This window comes from Argentina silus (assembly GCF_951799395.1).
Source record: "Argentina silus genome assembly, chromosome: 12".
NCBI lineage: Eukaryota > Metazoa > Chordata > Actinopteri > Argentiniformes > Argentinidae > Argentina > Argentina silus.
Genome location: NC_139666.1, coordinates 17,300,848 through 17,320,563, shown reverse-complemented (window position 1 = coordinate 17,320,563; position 19,716 = coordinate 17,300,848). Strand labels below are relative to the sequence as shown.

Sequence of the window (19,716 nt, the reverse complement as noted above, 5' to 3'; positions counted from 1 at the left end):
CGTAGTGAGATCCGCCTCGGGCTATCCTCACTGCTGTACATGTACATGTACAACATCAATGACTTTGTTTGAGATTGTTGTACGCTATAAACTTATGCAACAGTTATGATTTTGAAAACTAATATTTGCTTAAAATTGGTAGATACTTAACCATGAAAGTTATTTTTAATAACCAACAACGACCACCACCGTTAACATTTCTGGTGCGCCACAGCCATTTCACATGTATTACCCATAGTGCACCGCCTCTGTCATAACAACACATCGCCATTTCAGGAAACTTCGCGCGAAGGAATTGGGTCAGCTGAGATAAATCAAAAGACACGAACAAATCGTCAAGGAAACAGTGCTTTTACATTCATCTAAATCTTTTCAAATTGATTTTAGTGCCTGGTGCGTGTTATTTGGCTTGTGCGAATGAGTTTTTCAAGTGCGGGCCCGGGTTGAAGTGTCAGTGGTCGGATTTTTCACTGCGATCAGTTGGCCAGCTAAGCGTGCTAGCTAGCTAGCTAAGTGTAAACAAAACAGGTAATGTATGAGGGGATGGGCCGGTTACACTTCCTCTAGCAACTTATTTATGTTAATAATGTATATTGTGTGCTGCAGTTTCGTCTATTTAAATGCATACAATGTCATTATAAAAGAGAATGCGAAAGTAATCTAGCTGGCCAACGTTAGCCCAATTAACTACTGATAAGTTGAGTTATGCAACTAGCTATTTTCCGTTTTATTCATATCAGCCTATATTCTTGCATGCCATGCTGTCTTTGCCATGTAATATTTATCAGAAGTTCTGTCTAGCTTTTGAAAATACTCACTCATTTTGGATACATCTCCCAACAGAATGAAGAGGGTGAAGGGAGATGAGGGGGACAGCAGCAGCTCTTCCAGCTATGGTCCTACAGAGGCATGTAAGAAGGTGCGGCAGCAGCAGCAAAGCGAGGAGCCTGAAGAAGAGGACGAAGAAGGGGTCTACGATTTTGATGTTGACTGGACACGGCTACCTCAGGAGCTTCTGCTCCACATCTTCAAGTACCTGCCACTCCTGGACCGTGCGTTCGCCTCGCAGGTGTGCCGTGGTTGGAACAATGCCTTCCACATGCCGGAGCTGTGGAGATGCTTTGAGTTTGAGCTCAACCAGCCGGCCAGCTCTTACCTGAAGGCCACCCACCCGGACCTTATCAAGCAGATCATCAAGAGGCACTCTAATCACCTGCAGTATGTCAGCTTCAAGGTGAGAGAAAAAGAGCTTGTCACAGTAGTTGGTAGACTCTGACATAGGCGTCAGAATCGCCCTCAGTCACTGATTAGAGATGGTCTCTTTCACAATTGATTAATTTCACTGTTTTATGTAGCCGATGTCTGGCACTGAACTGTGTCTGGTGTGTGTGTGTTCTCTAGGTGGACAGCAGTACTGAGTCTGCAGAGGCCGCTTGTGACATTCTCTCGCAGCTGGTGAATTGCTCACTAAAGACCCTGGGGCTCATCTCCACAGCCAGGCCCAGCTTCATGGAGCTACCTAAGGTACACAGAGCCATAGTATCAGCCATGCTGGCACCGTGCATTCTACGACAATGACTTGAATATTTCTATCCCGATTAGAATGTTTTTTGTCTTGGATCTTTTACTTATTTAAATTCTAAATGTCAAGGCTTGAACTGATACTGCTATAATGACACATGAGACATAGAAAAGGCGTAACAAGTCAAACTGCTTCCTGTCAAACCAGGTTGACTAGTTATTGGCATTTATTGAACCATGACACCTTTCTCCCAGAGTTAAGTATTCAATATTCATTTTTGTATACAACTTGCCCTTGTGGAACCCTCTGAATATGCACACACCTACCTTCAACTGTCCATGTTATTTATCTACCTTTTAAATCAAAAAGGCTTTCTGCTTTGTTCCTCCTGTAGTCCCATTTCATCTCAGCCCTGACGGTGGTGTTTGTCAACTCCAAATCACTGTCCTCGTTGAAGATTGACGACACGCCTGTGGACGACCCGTCCCTGAAGGTCTTGGTGGCCAACAACAGTGACACACTGAGGCTGCTGAAGATGAGCAGCTGTCCCCATGTCTCCCCTGCAGGTATGGTGTTAGTCAGTGGTCGCTAAATCACTCTTATGATGCATTTCTGTTAAATGTCATTTTAAGGGGGGAATACACGTACTAACTGGTCCAGCCAAGGCATGTGTAGTGGTCTTTTCTAGTGGGTTTCCATATAGTTTTTTTTTATTGTTTTACTTAGTGTTTCACATTTTGTCATAATGTTCAGAAACCAATCTTCTCTCTTCATAGAAGGCATACACCTCATGTCGAATTCTCAATTGAATGGAAAATGATTATAATCTACTCGAGCAAACTTAATTTTGGCTAGAAAATGCAATGACATGTAATCAAGCACAACACTCCGAATACGAGTAGAGCACCATTGTTCTTTCCAACCATATGGCAGTTCTTTCCTGGAAACAACTTTAATGGCCAGTGCCGGTAATATCAGGGGTAGCTAGCAGTTGAATTCATCCAGATGTGTTGCTGGTGTGTACTAAGTGTACCATTTATGGAAAGAAGGCATGAAGGAACTATTATTCTCATCTCTTTCATGGTTGAAATGGCTGTGAGAAATTCCAGTCTAATTTTGTCATTGTGTTGTGTGAGCCTAATATACAGTCTAAATTTGACTATAGAGTTTAATATAAGTTAGAAATGGACATTTTTAGTGAAAAAGGAACTAACTAAACCTTGCTGTTGCAGGGATCCTATGTGTGGCGGACCAGTGCCACGGGCTGAGAGAGCTGGCGTTGAACTACCACCTGCTGAGTGACGAGCTTCTATTGGCCCTCTCCTCTGAGAAACACGTTCACCTGGAGCACCTCCGCATCGACGTGGTCAGCGATAACCCCGGCCAGCACTTCCACACCATCAAGAAGAGCAGCTGGGACGCCATGGTGTGTCACTCTCCCAAGTTCAACCTGGTCATGTACTTCTTCCTCTATGAGGACGAGTTCGGACCTTTCTTCCGCGATGAGATCCCAGTCACGCACCTCTACTTCGGCCGCTCTGTGAGCAAGGACGTCCTGGGTCGGGTTGGCCTCCACTGCCCTCGCCTGGTAGAGCTGGTAGTTTGCGCCAACGGGCTTCGGCCGCTGGATGAGGAGCTAATCCGTATCGCCAAGCGCTGCACCCAGCTCTCAGCCATTGGGCTTGGGGAGTGCGAGGTGTCCTGCAGCGCCTTCGTGGAGTTTGTGAAGATGTGTGGCCGGAGGTTGTCCCAGCTGTCAATCATGGAGGAGGTGCTGATCCCTGATCACAAATACTCCCTGGACGAGATCCACTGGGAGGTGTCCAAGCACCTGGGCCGTGTCTGGTTCCCTGACATGATGCCCACCTGGTAAAGCACAGCTGTGGATGTACACAGAGTTCAGCAAACTTTGTTTGGTGTTTTGAATGTTAATGGTTGCCATATTTGCACCGAATGTCCCTATGACATTCTAGAATGTAAATTTAATGGAAATAGTTTTTTCGTTTTTTTTGTGTGGAAATTGTTGGTGCTAACATGAAGGGCACTAGTTTGCTTAACTCTGTATATCTGTGGCTCTACGGTGGTGCACCCCTCTCCAGAGAGGTTGGGGCTAAACTGGCAGTCAGGGTCAACATAACATACTGTGTACAGACAGTTAGATAGCTAGCGGATGCTGTTAGGAAATGCCAGCCCTATTTTGAGGGCAGTTCCACCACCCTTTAAAGTAAATTGTAACCCCTGTCCATCAACCAGAAAAACGACCACAACCACGCAACACTGCAGTGCACCTTCCCATGGGAGAGAGTCAGTCTGACTCTAGAATAGGCATATTGGACTATCATTACAGGTGGAGATCAAAACCATTGTTTTATACCTTTGTAAATGGAGTCATTGCCTTTAGCCTAGGTATGATATACTGTCCTTTGAGAAATGTTGTTGTGTATGTTAAACTGGTGTTAGTTTTTGATCCCTTTTTAACGTTTGTTGATTTGAGGGGATAAGTAGGTAGATGACAGCATGTTGTGATGTGTATTAACCAAACATTACAACATAGTAACTTAACAAGGCTGGTAATTTGGACAGTCCTGACCCCTGCACTTTTTGCAACAGAAACCTGGGCGTTTAAGTAATTGGAATTGCCACAATTGTATGTGTATATATGTTACATACTGAAATGTCCAATTATTTGGTTTGGTAAAGAAAACTACAATGCAGTAAAACTAGTCTCAAAATAATCTGCTCGACTCAAAACAATCGAATTATTTTTTACAGTTAAATTCCAATATACATTTCTAACATTGTGCAATCGTGCATCAACGGCTACCTGTATCTATATGGCTTAATGTGTCTATATAGACTGGTAAACCTCCCTCTGGTAGTTAATCCCAACAAATTTCCCAAAGAGGGACTCCATATATGGTCAGAGAGTTTTCTGAAATGCAGGGTTGAAGGTCTTGGGATGGAATTGGAACTATAAGGTTATGGAATTCTACAAGCTTAATTGTGCTGGACTAGGCTCATCCTATGATCCAGCCCTCTTAGAGGGAGTGCAGTCACAGCATACTGGCCTGTTTGGGACAGGGGAGAGAACATGCATATAATAAGATGTTGTGATAATACACCAGCATATACACTCACCAAACACTTTATTAGGAACACCTGTACACTTTCTCTGTGGTCCCGTGGCTCAGTTGGTGGAGCATGGCGCTAACAACGCTTAGGTTAGGGGTTCGATTCCTGCTGGGACCATATATACTGAAGATGTAATCTTACAATGTAAGTCGCTTTGGATAAAAGTGTCAGCTAAATGGCATATATTATATTATTATTCACATGGTGGAGGTGGGGAATGTTTTCTTGGCACACTTCCTAATACCAATCAATCATCGCTTGAATGCCACAGCCTATTTGAGTATTGTTGCTGACCATGTGCATCCCCTCATGGTCACAATTTACCCATCTTCTAATGGTTACTTCCAGCATGACAATGCACCATGTCACAAAGCAAAAGTCGTCTCAAACTGGTTTCATGAACATGACAATGAGTTCAGTGTTCTTCAGTGGCCTTCCCAGTCACCGGATCTGTATCCAATAGAACACCTTTGGGATGTGGTAGAATGGGAGATTCACAGCTTGAAAGTGCACCTGAAAAATCTGCAGGAATTGCGTGATGCCATCATGTCATCATGGACCAGAATCTCAAAGGAATGTTTCCAACATCTTGTGGAATCAATGCCATAAAGAATTGAGACTGATTTGAGAGCAAAGGGAGGCCCTACCCAGTATTAGTATAGTGTTCCTAATAAAGTGTTTAGTGAGTGTAGATTAATGTCAGTAAAGGTGTAGTTTTGATGTTAGAGGGAATTGATTTAGGATATTCTCCAAATAATACAGATTTTCCCTAGAATCAACTGGTTTCTGTATTGTCAAAGTTATAGCCTATTTGGCACCTTAAAGTGCAAAGCCTACCAAAAATAGAAGTTGAGGGAAAATTACTGTAGAAAGAGTCAGTGGATCCTAGACTTTCTGTGTTTCATTTAGACTCCTATTCGGATGGGAGTCAACGTTTTCAAAATGGGTAGTATCTGCCTTATACAAATGCTCTTCTGTCTCAGCCCTCCTGAACACAAACCTGATTCTAACCCTAACGATTTGCATTGCACTGGGATTCTGATATGTTCCCATCACAAAAAAAATAATTTAATCAAACAATAGTGGTTAATAAAAAATGAAATAAACGATACGATATATGTAAATATGATATTGTACAAATAATAGCTTTATTAGAAGAGTTTGAGTGACAGAACTTGAAAGGCGAAGATTGGTCAGATTCAGACCGTTATGGTCTGACTGCTCTGTCTGTTTTTCTGTCTGTGATCGAGTGAAAGTCTACCTAGTGCTTCAGTTACACATTGGGAAGGCAACATAGTCTTGTTCTGCCTCTCAAATGTAATGAAGAAAGTGTGGATTAACCATAGGTTTCATTTGTGTTTTGCTATTTATCTGTTTACTTTAAACCCTGACTTTGTTATGGGTGTCTTTGCATTCACATTTGCTCTGTAGTGCATAAGTGTTTGTATCATATGGAAACGAGATGGAAATATTACACACAGTACAATAACACTAATACAGTACCATTATTATTATTATTGATTAATCCAATCAGTTTAAGGTGAACCGGTGAATCAGAAGAATGAAATGCTTATATAAAGTTTTCCTTTAAGAAGGAAGTCCCATGCATCTGTATATAAAACGCTGTGTGTTTGATGATACAAATAGAAATTGACTCATTTCTATATCACACCCTCTGCCAGGGTTTTAATTTTCCTTTACTGATGGCTCGTGTCTTTTATATACCAGAGTGCAAGAGTTATCCTTTGCTAGGTGGATCTAGAATTGATTAGCCATGTAATTTATTGATATGAAAACTGCTTTTGTATTAATTTGTTTATTCAATGATAATGTGTGCAGTCATCTGACTTAGTTTGTGCGCAGCAAGGGGTCTTTGTGTAAATGCTTCTGCTTCATCAGAAGGTTCTGGTAGCAAGTCAAGGATCTCAGCAGAACCAACTGTAACCATACATTAATACTAAATCAAACTCAAATCCATTGCATTATTCATGAAAGTAACTGGCATGTTTTCTAATACAAGTTAAGAAGAGCCAATGGTGTGATGAATTAGCATTGGCTTCTTTGATCACTGAAGTAAATAATCATCTCTGACTTGATTGTACAGAACTAGCATCTTTAAGGGGTCTAGCTACATATCTCCAGGTTAATTTAATCATGGATTGTACAATGGATACATAAAATGGTTGCTGAGACAGCAGATCTTTGGAAACTCCTTTTATTTCTAATTTCTCTCAGGATGCATCTCAATAGTCTGAAGTGGCCTTTTAAAGTCCCCTTACTCTCATCTGCACTGGTGTGATAGAGCAGAGCTGGCACTCCTGTATATTAGAAAATATTGGATTGTTGTATGAAATAAAAACACTTTGCCAATCAGAAGGCAAAGGGGAGCAATCGCCATAGTGTACAATCCTTTCAGATCTACAGGGTCCAGTATATCAAAACTTTTAGTCTTGATCAGAATAATCCAGATTCTTTTTTGATATCCAGGATTAGATCTATCTGGCAGATTTTGAGTAGTATAGGGGAAACCAGCCAGCTGGATCTGATCCTGGACAGCAAAAAAGAATTCAGATCATGCTGATCCAGATTAAGTTTTGAAATACTGGGCCCAGAAATGCCTGGTGGGGAAGGGCTAGGGACTCATTTGGAATTCCGCTCTGGTTCTCTATTTCAGTGCAGTTGAAGGAATGATGAGGTGAGAGGAAAACACCTTTAGACTATCGACATGCCCACCAGAACAGATGTCAACTTTTAGTCATGAGGTCATAAACCTCTAATTTGTATCACTTTGATTTTCCTTCAGTAGGTCAATTAAAAGTAACAGAAACTGATGTTGACAATGCTGTCGTTTTAGTTATGCTTCTGTATGGCAAATGCTTTGTGTATTTTGCTTAATGGACACTCAAAATGAAAAGGCAATTGTTTTGGTGGTGATCTTGGAATAAAATGTTGTGAATGTAACACCACTTGTTTTCTCATTAATCTCTAGTCTGTTATTCCAATATATTCATTGCTACCAATGAATTACTGTAGTGAGAACACAAAAGCAGGTACATTAGAAATGGTAGTGGTTACATTTTATTTATTAGCTTAGAAATTGTCCATTGTCCATCCATACAAAAGCATACAATACCATATTTACAAAGGAATACTTTTGATTTCTTAATTCGGACCAATACAAAGCAATGTGTAGCTGAGGCAGGAAACAGTGTTGCTATTCACAGTCCTGATTAGCATCTCGATTAGAGAGCAATGACATTAGTACACTTTGCCCCCACATTGATAGGCTCAGCATGTGAATATCATTGTGTGTGAAACGAATACAAGCATGAAAACACATCTACATCCCAGTTAAGCAGTATTACGGCAAAGGCACTTCCTCATATGTAATTTGCACATAGGGGGGCTTCATGGGCAGGTGCCAATACTCAAAGTTATAGTAAAGGTAGAAGGTCTTGTCTAACACCACTTTCTTATAGGCCTCTAACAGACTGAAGGCGTAGTCAACACATGACTGGTGTGGTTGGAAAGAGTGAAAGAACTTGCGGATATCTGCAGCTAGACTCTTCATGGAGGACTGTTCAAAGATGGTGCGGTCATCTCCCAGGTAGGACGGCTCGCCGCTGTACAGGTGGATCCTGGTGTAATTGGTCTGGGATGGGCTGGACAGCTTGGCTCCCAGTTCGGCCAGTTTCCTGTAGGTGCGGTGCACAAACTGGGAGCAGTCGTAGGATTCGAACCAAACCGTGGCGTTCGGGCTGGGGTCAGAGCGAACTGTCCACGTCTCGTAGTAAATCCCTGTCCTATTGTCGTCCTGGACCCACTGGGCCATGTCGTTGAACTGGGAGCCTGGATTCAGAAATTACAGTCAAATCAATCTAGCAATATTAATAATCGAACAGGGAATTTGTTTTGCGAAACATTGAAACGCACATTATTTGTTCATTAATTCATGCATACAGGGAGGAGAACGGGTGATAAAATCTGATAGCATCAGACTGGTTATGATGACAGTGTCAGTTAAGCAAATTAAACTGTGTTTTTCAGGGGGAGCTGAAAACTAAAGCATTAATAATGAAAATAATGACCTGGTCTGAAAACAACCCCTAGCCAGTAAGAAAGAAAAGTGTGTGTGTAGTGTGAGTTTAAGCTATATGGTTCCACCTTTCTCTCTAACCCCATTGATAAGTGATTGGTGGACTGAATACCAACATGTCACACCTATGATCCTGATTTGACAACCAACAAGGTTTTAGTCATGCTGATGTGGCCTACATGTCCCCCTGAAATCAATCAGGCTTGCTTTCAAATGAGGTTTCACAGGCCATCTGATGTCATGTTGTTGACCTCAGCTGCTTACCTGAGATTTCTCCCAGTTTCTCCATGGTACCATTCTGTGACCAGTGTATGTCATCAATCCCCTCAAAGAAGCATGCAGCTCCCTGGTTGCACCAGAAGGGGGCGTTCATCTTAGGTTTTAGGTGAGGGAAAGTGCAGTTGCCCAGCTGGAAGAGCTCATACCACTCCATGGTATAGTTTCTCTCTGTCTCAGCACTCCTGAACCCAATTGCATCATGCATAATGTGCTGGAAAACAAGAGAGTTCTGTTATGTGGAGTACAGCGGTTGTCTGTCTGTGAGAGAGAGTATGTGTTAGTGCTAGTGTGTGTGTGTGTGTGTGTGTGTGTGTGTGTATGTATGTGAGAGAGAAGGAGAACTGAAAGTATCATATTCACTTAAAATAAAGACCAGCTGTGCAGCTTCCCCCTAACAATGACAGCCTACTTACATATTTCCCCAACATGTCTCCATATTTGAACTCCCATACTGGAGCTTGCAGTCTAAACACTGAGATGACATCATAGTTCCACATATAGGGCATGCGGCCATCCCTGTCACCAGTGGGGCAGAAGGGGTACAAGGCTTGGCAGTAGGAGTCCGCAACAGGGCGACGATCAAACCGCCTGTCAATGTCACAGAGTCAGACACATTGGCTGCAGTCATGAATTCATGAATTTAATATTCAGGTCTCATTGAGCAACAGAAGACCGTAGATATCAGCGATGAGGACAAGACAACAGTCAGATGGCCCTGTTAAACTATTTCACAAAAATAATCCTTCCTTACCCCCTTTTCTTTAAGTTATCACTGATCTAATATGATTGGATTGGTCAAAGCAAGATTTTCACTGCAATGCTTTCACCAATTAACGACGTTTTAAATTAGAAGTTATGGCTTGTCAAAAGCCGCAAAAGACAGGAAATTGTAAATGAGTACCACCACCCATAACTTCACCTATGCACTAACAAGGTCTTCCACCACCCAGCTTTGATACCTGCTATAGTGCTGTATGTTAGTCACAACATGTTCACCACTGGGCAGGTTGCTTAGGCTTCAAATCTTCTCTCAAACAGCCTAATTTATACTCTGAGAGTATGTTCCTTCAAGATAGTGATTTAAATTTGGCATAACAAGACATAAGTTCCCTTTTTGCCACACAACCTAGCCTGGTGGAATTTGTTTCCAGTCAGGGAAGTTGTTTCCTTAAAGAAGGGAGGAAGAAAGGATGCATTTAAGAGTATTCAAACAGGACCAACACAAAAAAAGTAGTTGATGTCGCTGTCTACTTTCTCTGTAGCATGTGAGCTAGTATCGTGTCATGTGATGTGATCTATCTCAGTTCAGTATCTGTTGAACAGTTAGCGAGCTAGCCAGCTAGCTTAAGAAGTGACATTCTGCACCAAATACCTGTAAGGAACCGGCCATTCCTGTGTTCCATAGAGACCCCGGGAATGTACAGTCTCCTGAAAATAGAGAAGAATGACTAAACACAGTTTAACCACCGTGAAGCTCATGTCCACACACTTCTTGCACACATTCTGCAACTGTGGAAGAGAGTCGGACATACTGTATTTCCCTCATACTTCCTTGTTGCTGTCAATGACGCAGTTGTCACATGGCTTTTGATGTAAAATCTAATCACCAGCATTTTAAAGTCACAAGACTTTCTTGACTGCTGAGACTAATTTGTGATTCGACTCTGCTACGAAATTCTAACAAATAGATACATTTTAAATGTTTAGGCCACACTCCAAGACAGAGAGTAGTAGTCCTGCTAGATTAGATAGGATAGGCATTGATGAATCAACCAATATTCCACAATTATTGTTGGAAAATGTAGTGGTGATTTGATACATTTCGACATCGCTAATAAAATGCCACTCGCCACTCTAAAATGTGGGATTATACAAACTTTTGTCTGTCTCTCAACCAGTGTTTGTGTAATATACATCCGCCGCAGTAGAGGGCGAGCATGTTCACTTTGACGTTCAGGCCACACCTACACGGCCATGCTCACCTCTGCAACATTGAATTAAATGAAAAAGTCACTCTTTCATCAGAGTGTGTGAAAGTGACCGGGACTGAAACGTTGTAATATCGATATAGACAAAAATGAGTAAGCGCGTCGCGGTAGTGTTGGCTGGCTGCGGAGTTTTTGACGGCAGTGAAATCCATGAAGCTTCCGCTATTTTGGTCCATCTTAGTAGAGGTGGTGCAACTGTAAGTGCACAAATGTTACTTATTTCTGTAGCCTATAAGCGTTTAATGGACATCTGTTTCTGTGCTGCAAGCTGCTGACTCGTCTTTTGTTGGTGAAAACATTTAAGCCTATGCTCATTTAATCAGCCACGGTGTAGGCTACATTTTGAGGGTTGATGATGAATCATTGTAGTCGTATTATTGAGGTTCGATAGCCAACAGATTACCTGTGTATTTCAAATATAGTGAATACTGTGAATGAAGTATGACTTTGTCATGGTGGGGGACGGGGTAGACGGAGAAAATACACTCTTGACTTTAGCCGCAAACACCTGTGCACATTGCAGGTGAAGATGTTCGCCCCGAACATGGACCAGATGCACGTGGTGGACCACCTGAAGGGCGCGCCCACCGAGGAGAAGCGGAACGTGCTGGTGGAGAGCGCGAGACTGGCGCGCGGGGAGATCCAGGACCTCTCCCAGCTCAACGTTAAGGAGCATGATGCCATTATCTTCCCAGGTTCGTTGCTTTTAATGAAATGTTGTGTGATGAATTATATTTGCTCTGCTCCTCTTCCTCATGGACCAGAGTTATGATATGTCATGTCTTGTGATGTGCAGGTGGCTTCGGAGTGGCTAAGAACCTATGTAGCTGGGCGTTGCAGGGGAAGGACTGTACTGTGAACGAACAGGTGAAGGCCACCTTGCAGGCGTTCCACGGCGAGGGGAAACCCATAGGCCTCTGCTGCATCTCACCAGTGCTGGCTGCCAAGGTGTTCCCTGGTTGTGAGGTCACTGTGGGCCATGAGAAGGATGAGAGGTAGGCTACGTCACAGACTAGTCACCTACAGGAGGTCTCATTCAGGGTTAGGGTTACACGTTTTATTATCAGTGCCCAAATGTGTTATGGGAAGAGGCAAAGTTTGAACCTAGTCTCATTGCATGGCATGTACATAGTGCTTTCCAATAGGTCTCTAGAGTGCTCACCCACTGATGTAAATGTTAGATTATATCAGTATAGCTGTATCATTTTAGGCATTATTGAGAACATTCAAATGCATATTCCTGCTTTAAATGATCCAAAATGTCAGTGTTTTATGCTTCACAAGGCACAAATCCAGGCCATTTTCGAATCTGACAGAACATTCAGATCTAAACATCATGTTCCTTTTGGGCCCTCAGGTCCCCAGATGTCCCCGGGACTGCGGAGGCCATTGCCCAGCTGGGCTGTAAGCATGTGTGTAAGAACGTCAGTGAGACTCATGTGGACGAGAAGAACAAGCTGGTCACCACCTGTGCCTTCATGTGCAAGGCCCCACTCCATGAGATATTCGACGGCATTGGAGCCATGGTACAGGACGTGCTGAAGCTAGCTTGAGCCACACACATCAGCATTGATGACAAGACTCCCAGCAAGGGAGAGAGAGGACTAGAAAAATGTAGTGCCTCTTTTGTGTGCGCCAATTCTATGTAATGTAGGCCTATGCACTGTACTGTAGATGGTTACAAGATGTTTGTGCTGTCGGAAGGGTTTGTGTTACTTTGTAGAAAGGAAGCACATCATCAGTAACCTCTGAAAAGTTTTCACAATAACTAAACCTCAAAGATTTTCCCATGGTACATTAGACTTGACTTATGAAAAACAAAAACATGTGATTTGACACCGAAGATAACATTTTTTATCATCCATCTTAAATAAGTCTCAGAATCATGAGATGGTGCATAGATATGGTGACTGGTGGTGACTCTTTTTGCCAAGCTGCAAACTGAGAACTGTCTGCCTAGGGGACATTCACTTTCTATTTCACAATTGGGATATTCCTATGCAACAAAACAAATGTGTCTCAATTCCAGTGTATGTTTACTTGGTTGGTGTATTTTAAAGAAACTTGAAGGGATTATCCACAATACCCCAAATTGCTTTGGTTTTGTATGAAGCACTTGTATTAAAATGCTATGCTGCTTAACGGTCCTTGTGTCAAGTGGTCTGTTATTAATTCAATGACTACATCTTAGCAAAGCACTGTTTCACATTTACATTAATTACAAAGTTATACAATTAAGAAAACAAATTAAACACTACTAAGGAATCCATATCACTGTGGTTGTTGACTGTAACATTTTTTACAGAGGTCATGCAGTCATTATGACTAAAAAATACTGAGGCCATGAAACATGACCTCTGTATCCTCAATGGTATTTAGCCCTGAGTCAGAGCCGAATTCCCATTGTGTTTGGTGTCAAAAAAACAGAAGTTGCAAAAGACAGTAAGGTTTCTTTCTCATGTCCTTACTGGAATAAGGCTACTGATACTTACTGACCTTACTGTTTAAAAAACATAATGATTATACTTCAAATGCAATTGTAGATAACACCTACATGCCCAACACCTACACCCTCAAATGAACAATCTCAATTCCCTGACTTAGTCATTGTGAAAGTTCTCACATCTCTGTCAATGTGACTTTGTTTGGCCATTCTGGAATTTTGCTATAGGCCTCTATGAAAGGTGTCTCACAGAGCGCCAGGCGCTCATTCCAGTTCAACACCTGCTCAGCCCTGCTGGACGACCAGGTCTCTGTGGGCTCCTTCAGCAAGGCCAAAGTGAGGCTGAAGAACCCTCAGGACAACCACCCTAGCTTTGACAGGATGTACTGTGAGGTCTCAATAGAGACGGAACAGGGAAAGCCACTCAGTCAGGTGTAATACTTTCTATGGCCACTGGAGGAAGCCTCTGAGTCAAGAGGACTTGGTGGGAAAGTTCACGGCAAATGCCTCCTCTGTTTTGTCCAAAGAAGGGGTGGAGGGTGTTGTTGATGTTGTAAAGAATATAGACAAGACCACAGACTGCTCAGTGCTCGGGTCATATCTGCAAATGAGTAAGAGGGTCTGCAAAGGGATAATGTAAGAATAATGTACTAACAATTACTTAATGTGTGTGGCTCTCAACAGTAGGCTATAGGCCAATGTCAGTGTCAGAGGCAATGCAGTGTTACAGATAACAAAGATCAGGGATTCTAAAGACAAACAGACATTTCCCCTGCAAACTGTCAATGTAACATGCAAATCCAGGAGTTTGACATTTGGTTTGGTGGGTAGGGAAATGAAATCGGGTTACAATGCAAGCTAAACATTAGAAACCGAATGTGATCCACTAAGCAGCTGACACACTAATTGTAATGAGAGGATGTTCTCTACTAAATCAGTAATGATAAATCCCTTGTGTGTGTGTGTGTGTGTGTGTGTGTGTGTGTGTGTGTGTGTGTGTGTGTGTGTGTGTGTGTGTGTGTGTGATCACTATTTAATAATATTCAAGTCAATTAACAACAAGAATGTACAGAGTGTTTATTTCCTCTTTTTTTTTTTTAACCCTGTCCCTGCAATCTGAGGAAGCGATTAATACTTCAGTATTACATCATATACCACCAGATGTCAGTCTTGCCCAGTTTTATTAATGAACGCTCAATCTGATGTATAATCCAGTGACTCAGCCCCCCCAGAATGGTTTTAAAAATGTATGCTAATTATACCACAAGAAGTAATTCATTCGTTTCGGATGGCATTGGCAAGGAACCAACACTTTTTTTTCTGATGTCAAGGACAAATAGGCTCAAATGAGATACATAATTATGCCAATATCTCTGTCAATGTATTGACTTCATGTTCACTCTTCTTGCATATAAAGTGAACTTTCAGATTGAAATATACTTAAAACAATGGCAGTAGCTTACCTTCAAAACGTTTTTTTTCCATAAACATTACGCATAAACTACAGCAGTCATTGTAGCATTTTTGTCAGTAGACTAAAGAGTTAACTGTAATCACTCAAATCAGCTGTCGACTCTCCCCTCCCACACACTGACACGCAAACGATACATAAACAAAAGTGCTGCACTCTCCCTCTCACTAATTCTAGTTTCCAGTCTGTAATACAGAGACCCTAGGCTGCTCAAAGATGGCATTGGCGGACACAGAGCGGGGGATATCTAACGGCGCCGAGTCTGGGTCCCCATTCTCCGAGATCGTTGAACTAAATGTTGGAGGACAGGTGTATGTCACAAGGCACACAACTTTAGTCGCCGTCCCAGACTCCCTACTCTGGACCATGTTCAGTAAGAAGACTCCAAAAGAATTGGCAAGGGATAGCAAAGGGCGCTACTTCTTGGACAGGGACGGGTTCTTGTTCCGTTACATTTTAGATTACCTGCGGGATCTGAACCTGGTTCTGCCAGATTATTTCCCCGAGAAAAACCGACTGCACAGGGAGGCTGAGTTTTTTCAGCTACGGGACCTGTCCAAGCGCCTGAGCCCCAAGATGAGCAAAGATAATTCCATCAGCGAGGAGATCTGCCAGAGCGACACAGAGGAGGGTGCGCTTCAGTGCGGAGTTGGGTCATCCAGCGTCGGCATGGACACTTTGCGGATGATGTCCGCGGTCAGCAGCAGCGCTCGCTCCCCATCTCTGGAGTCCCGAAAGTCTGGCTACATCACTATCGGATACCGGGGGTCTTACACTATCGGAAGAGATATCCAAACTGACGCCAAATTTAGGAGGGTAGCGCGCATCACGGTGTGTGGGAAGACGTCCCTGGCCAAAGAGGTATTTGGGGACACGCTGAATGAGAGCAGGGACCCCGATCGGCCACCGGAGAGGTACACGTCCCGGTATTACCTGAAGTTTAATTTTCTTGAGCAGGCGTTCGACAAGCTGACCGAGGTCGGCTTTCACATGGTGGCTTGTAGCTCCACCGGCACGTGCGCCTACACCAGCAACGATCCAAACGAGGATAAAATATGGACGAGTTACACTGAGTATGTGTTCTGTCGGGACTAACTTTGATCTGCTCTCATCAACACCCAAGGCCAACTGACTGCCTGCCAACAGATAATAACGATGTTTAGTCGACTATTCTTTGATTTACTGGTGTAAATAGACATCTCATAAATTGGGTACATGAAGAGGACAGGGCCTGTGATTTATTTGACAATGTTTCTACATTGTCTCCTTTTATTTTGAACTTAATGTCTTGTAATACCAGTTAGTAATCAATATCATCATACACCTTAGTATGATGAAATACAGTATTGTGATGTTTGATTATTACACATCATTTACCAGATTATAAGCAGGAATCACTATGGATGGTTCACAGTTAAGTAGTCCTTGAGTGTCTATTAAAGTTGACACACACACACACACACACACACACACACACACACACACACACACACACACACACACACACACACACACACTTTGGCACATGTAGGCTACCTAAACATATAGCCTACATGTGCGTGTCATCTACAAAAGCTACATACAAAAACATGCATGCTTGCATATTTTCATACACATTGATAGACAGTCGTCTGTGGTCAAATTGACAGTATTGCTCTCTGAATCATGCCCTGGTAGAATGAGAGAATATGCCTCATGCAAGAGGATTCTGAATGTCCAAAAAAGGTAGACATACATGTATTTTTACTTAATTTTATATACTATATGCTATATTTTACAGAGCATATTTTGAACTAATAACTATCCCATAAATGAATACAAAGAGCCATTTTGCAGAGCTGCAGATTCAGTAGATGTAATAACGGTCAAATAAATAAATGGCATTGGGGCTATTTGTAAGAGACCAAACAATCACAATTTATCTATTAGTCCCTGCCTCAGCTTGCATGAACATATTGCCATCATACTCCACACAGTGATCCATAAAGTAAAGGCCACAGTCATTTACAGAGACAGAATAGCTGAACGTTATTCAGTGTCACTTATTACATGGGCTTGCTTGATTGACCAAGATTTGTGTTCTCTGTTAGGCATATCTTTACAAAGTTTCAGGTTAGTCTGATTGCAAGAAAGTGCATTTGTTTTGTTGAGTTGTATTTGTTAACTTGCTCAGATACTGAAATAAAATCTTCTACAATCCTAACATATCCTCAACTCTAAGTTTACCACAAACCCAGGGGTCTTACTTGGATTTCTTTTCCTTACCCATCAATATTCGCCTATTGTAACCATATTTGATATTTCCTTAGAATATTTCATGAACCAACACTGTCCTTGAATGATATGAGGACTTGTGAGAATGTTTCACATTGAACAGCATGAAGAATAGAAGGCAATTTTAAAGGTTTTTAGTGGTATAAATTCTCACAAATTCTCTTATTTGCCAACTGAGTGAACAAAATGTTGTGAACTAGAGTGGCTAGTATAAACAGCAGGGTCTAAAGGCTGCAAAAATACTTTTCACATAATGCTGTGGGTGAGTGGACCGTAGCGTCTAATATGTCAATTCTTTCGGATAGAGACCATTTTCGATATAAGAGACCCATTAACATATACCAGGGAACTACTCTTAATGGAGTGGTCAATGGGTTATTAATTGCAGTCAGTGTTATGTGGGAGGAATAATGGTTTTGTATTCCTTTGCCAAAGCCTGTACTTGATCTGTCATTCTGACCTGTTCAAATGGGTAAAGAGATTATTCCACGCAAGGACATCAATGTCATGATATTTTACAAATACACCACTCTTATTTATTTCTTCATAATTTTCCAAATAAGTGTACCCCAACATTTGACCAAAACCACCCAATAAAGCCAGCCTCCACATTTTTTTCAAAGGCAAACTTTCTAAAATGTGTAACAGAAAAGTGCACCCTGTCTACATCAACGTTGTTGCCTCTCTGAGTCATTCACTACATATAATAGACTGGTTAACTCAGAATCTACATTCAGAATTGACCATCTTGGTTAATCAGATGCACCAACTGCAAAACCACTCCACATCTGAATTCAGTAAAAGTGTAAATATAACAACAGTGTCTGTTTCCCCCCAATCTTTTTGTTACACAAATTTGGCTGTGTGGTGACTGGATGCAAACAGCGCAGCTGTGCTCATATGAGGTCATTATCATTTCAAGTGTAAATAATCAAAGGGTCCAGCTGCAGTGAAAGAAGGGGCCTGGCCTACCATAGAGTGAACAGAGAAGAGAGAAGAGAGAAGAGCACTTCTACTATGAGCACATAGCATATCCATATGACCATAGCATGACCAGCTATGCTTCACACATCTCAGCCATAATGGACATGAGATAAGTTATAGGTATGAAGTATATATACAGCATATGTATATGATTTATTCATGTAATGTTGTTGACAGGGAGAGTGCACATGAATCAACATTTCAGTTGTCACATCCGTGTAAAAATCATTCACCATTCATTACATTCATCAATAAGCGACTAATACAGTTGTTTTAATGCTCCACTGGCTCAGTCCATGTTAAAGATTTTTAGTCAGTATAATAAAAGGATCAATAAAAACATAGTTTTAATTATTTTTGGATATTGATATTGTGTGTGTGTGTGTGTGTGTGTGTGTGTGTGTGTTTGTGTGTGAGAGAGAGAGAGAGAGAGAGAGAGAGAATGAGGAATGATGATGGATCAGTTACAGTAAGACGCAGCACACACCTCCTGATATATCCAAGTTGGGGTTGTCCCTGGGTCAGCATTATCATATGATGATCTCTCTCATTATGCTCCGTTTTTCTCATCTCTCTCCTCCCCCTCCTTCTCTCTCTCTCGCCCTCCTCCCTATTCCCCGTTCAGCCCGTTCTGTAGAGCTCCTTGTCTTGACCCTGCTTGCCAGCACTAATGGCAGTCTGTTTGTACCCTTTTCATTTGTTTCCAGACCCCTTTCAGCTTCCTGAGTTATTCTTGATCAAAGTCTTACACTAGCTCATTTTCATTAGCACAGCACAACAGTGACTTCATACGAAAGTGGCATACCAAAAGGCTTAATTATTCTAATTGCATTCAGAGTCAAAAATATATTTTCTTGACTTCACAACAGGGGAAGCAAAGGCAGTGTTCAGTTATAGTACAGTTCATTCTCTGAAAAGGAAATAGAAGTATATTTCATATTTAATTAAGTAAAAAACCCCCCAACATGGACCAGTGAGTCCACAATAATGTTTCAATGTAAAACAAACCCATATTTTATGCATAGGTAAGATGATAGGTAAGAGAAAATATGTATTCAAGACACTTCAACCTCTTTCAACCTCATTCTGTTAAAATGTACGGGAATTCATTGTATTTCCGTTGGTTTGAGTTGTATATCTCTTTCAGCATAGGGAAGAAAAATATAATTTGGAGTTGGAAAACAGAATTGGAATGCAGTATGACGGTAACAGCAAATTCTATATAAAGCACCTATTGTGATTTACATAAAAGCCGATGCTTTGTATGCACATTGTTCTCCTCAACCTCGGTCCTTAAGATTTTTCTTCCCAGCATCTGATGCATGTGGATGGTTTCCAGGTTGTGTTCCTACTTTAGATTACCTCTGCCTAATAAGCAGCTCTCCATCATTCGCTATCAGCACCAACCCAACGAATGTAATGAGTTCTGAAGGTCTGAGATGCTGTCGTATTCTTCATACCTATATAATACCTTCCTATACCTATATTCCTATATCAATGACAGCCTTTCAAATGAAGCCAGGGGAG

At 41.8% G+C, this 19,716-nt stretch overlaps 4 protein-coding genes across 5 annotated transcripts; 3 read left to right on the top strand and 1 right to left on the bottom strand.

Moving 5' to 3' along the window:
• Nucleotides 1-286: 286 nt before the first annotated feature.
• Nucleotides 287-7,615, top strand: fbxl3a (F-box and leucine-rich repeat protein 3a). Of its 2 annotated transcripts, none has more exons than XM_083682287.1 (5): nt 287-528; nt 844-1,234; nt 1,402-1,524; nt 1,917-2,088; nt 2,755-7,615. In XM_083682287.1, the coding sequence occupies exons 2-5, from the start codon at nt 845-847 to the stop codon at nt 3,393-3,395; spliced, it is 1,326 nt and encodes a 441-aa protein (XP_083538413.1). In that variant the 5' UTR covers nt 287-528; nt 844; the 3' UTR covers nt 3,396-7,615. The 2 variants fall into 2 exon arrangements, with proteins under 2 accessions (XP_083538413.1, XP_083538414.1); XM_083682288.1 differs by having other exon boundaries at nt 292-393.
• A 104-nt stretch (nt 7,616-7,719) lies between these two features.
• Nucleotides 7,720-10,565, bottom strand: cln5 (CLN5 lysosomal BMP synthase). Its single transcript, XM_083682289.1, has 4 exons — nt 10,402-10,565; nt 9,443-9,617; nt 9,015-9,240; nt 7,720-8,503 (listed from the first exon to the last, which is right to left on the bottom strand). The coding sequence occupies exons 1-4, from the start codon at nt 10,557-10,559 to the stop codon at nt 8,016-8,018; spliced, it is 1,047 nt and encodes a 348-aa protein (XP_083538415.1). The 5' UTR covers nt 10,560-10,565; the 3' UTR covers nt 7,720-8,015.
• Nucleotides 10,566-11,004: 439 nt separating this feature from the next.
• On the top strand, nt 11,005-13,164 carry LOC310813499 (glutamine amidotransferase-like class 1 domain-containing protein 3, mitochondrial). The gene is made up of 4 exons (XM_083682541.1): nt 11,005-11,214; nt 11,541-11,712; nt 11,814-12,012; nt 12,375-13,164. The coding sequence occupies exons 1-4, from the start codon at nt 11,107-11,109 to the stop codon at nt 12,568-12,570; spliced, it is 675 nt and encodes a 224-aa protein (XP_083538667.1). The 5' UTR covers nt 11,005-11,106; the 3' UTR covers nt 12,571-13,164.
• Nucleotides 13,165-15,132: 1,968 nt separating this feature from the next.
• On the top strand, nt 15,133-17,124 carry kctd12.1 (potassium channel tetramerisation domain containing 12.1). The gene has a single exon (XM_083681907.1). It carries the CDS (start codon nt 15,148-15,150, stop codon nt 16,024-16,026), a length of 879 nt encoding a protein of 292 aa, XP_083538033.1. The 5' UTR covers nt 15,133-15,147; the 3' UTR covers nt 16,027-17,124.
• Nucleotides 17,125-19,716: the final 2,592 nt, after the last annotated feature.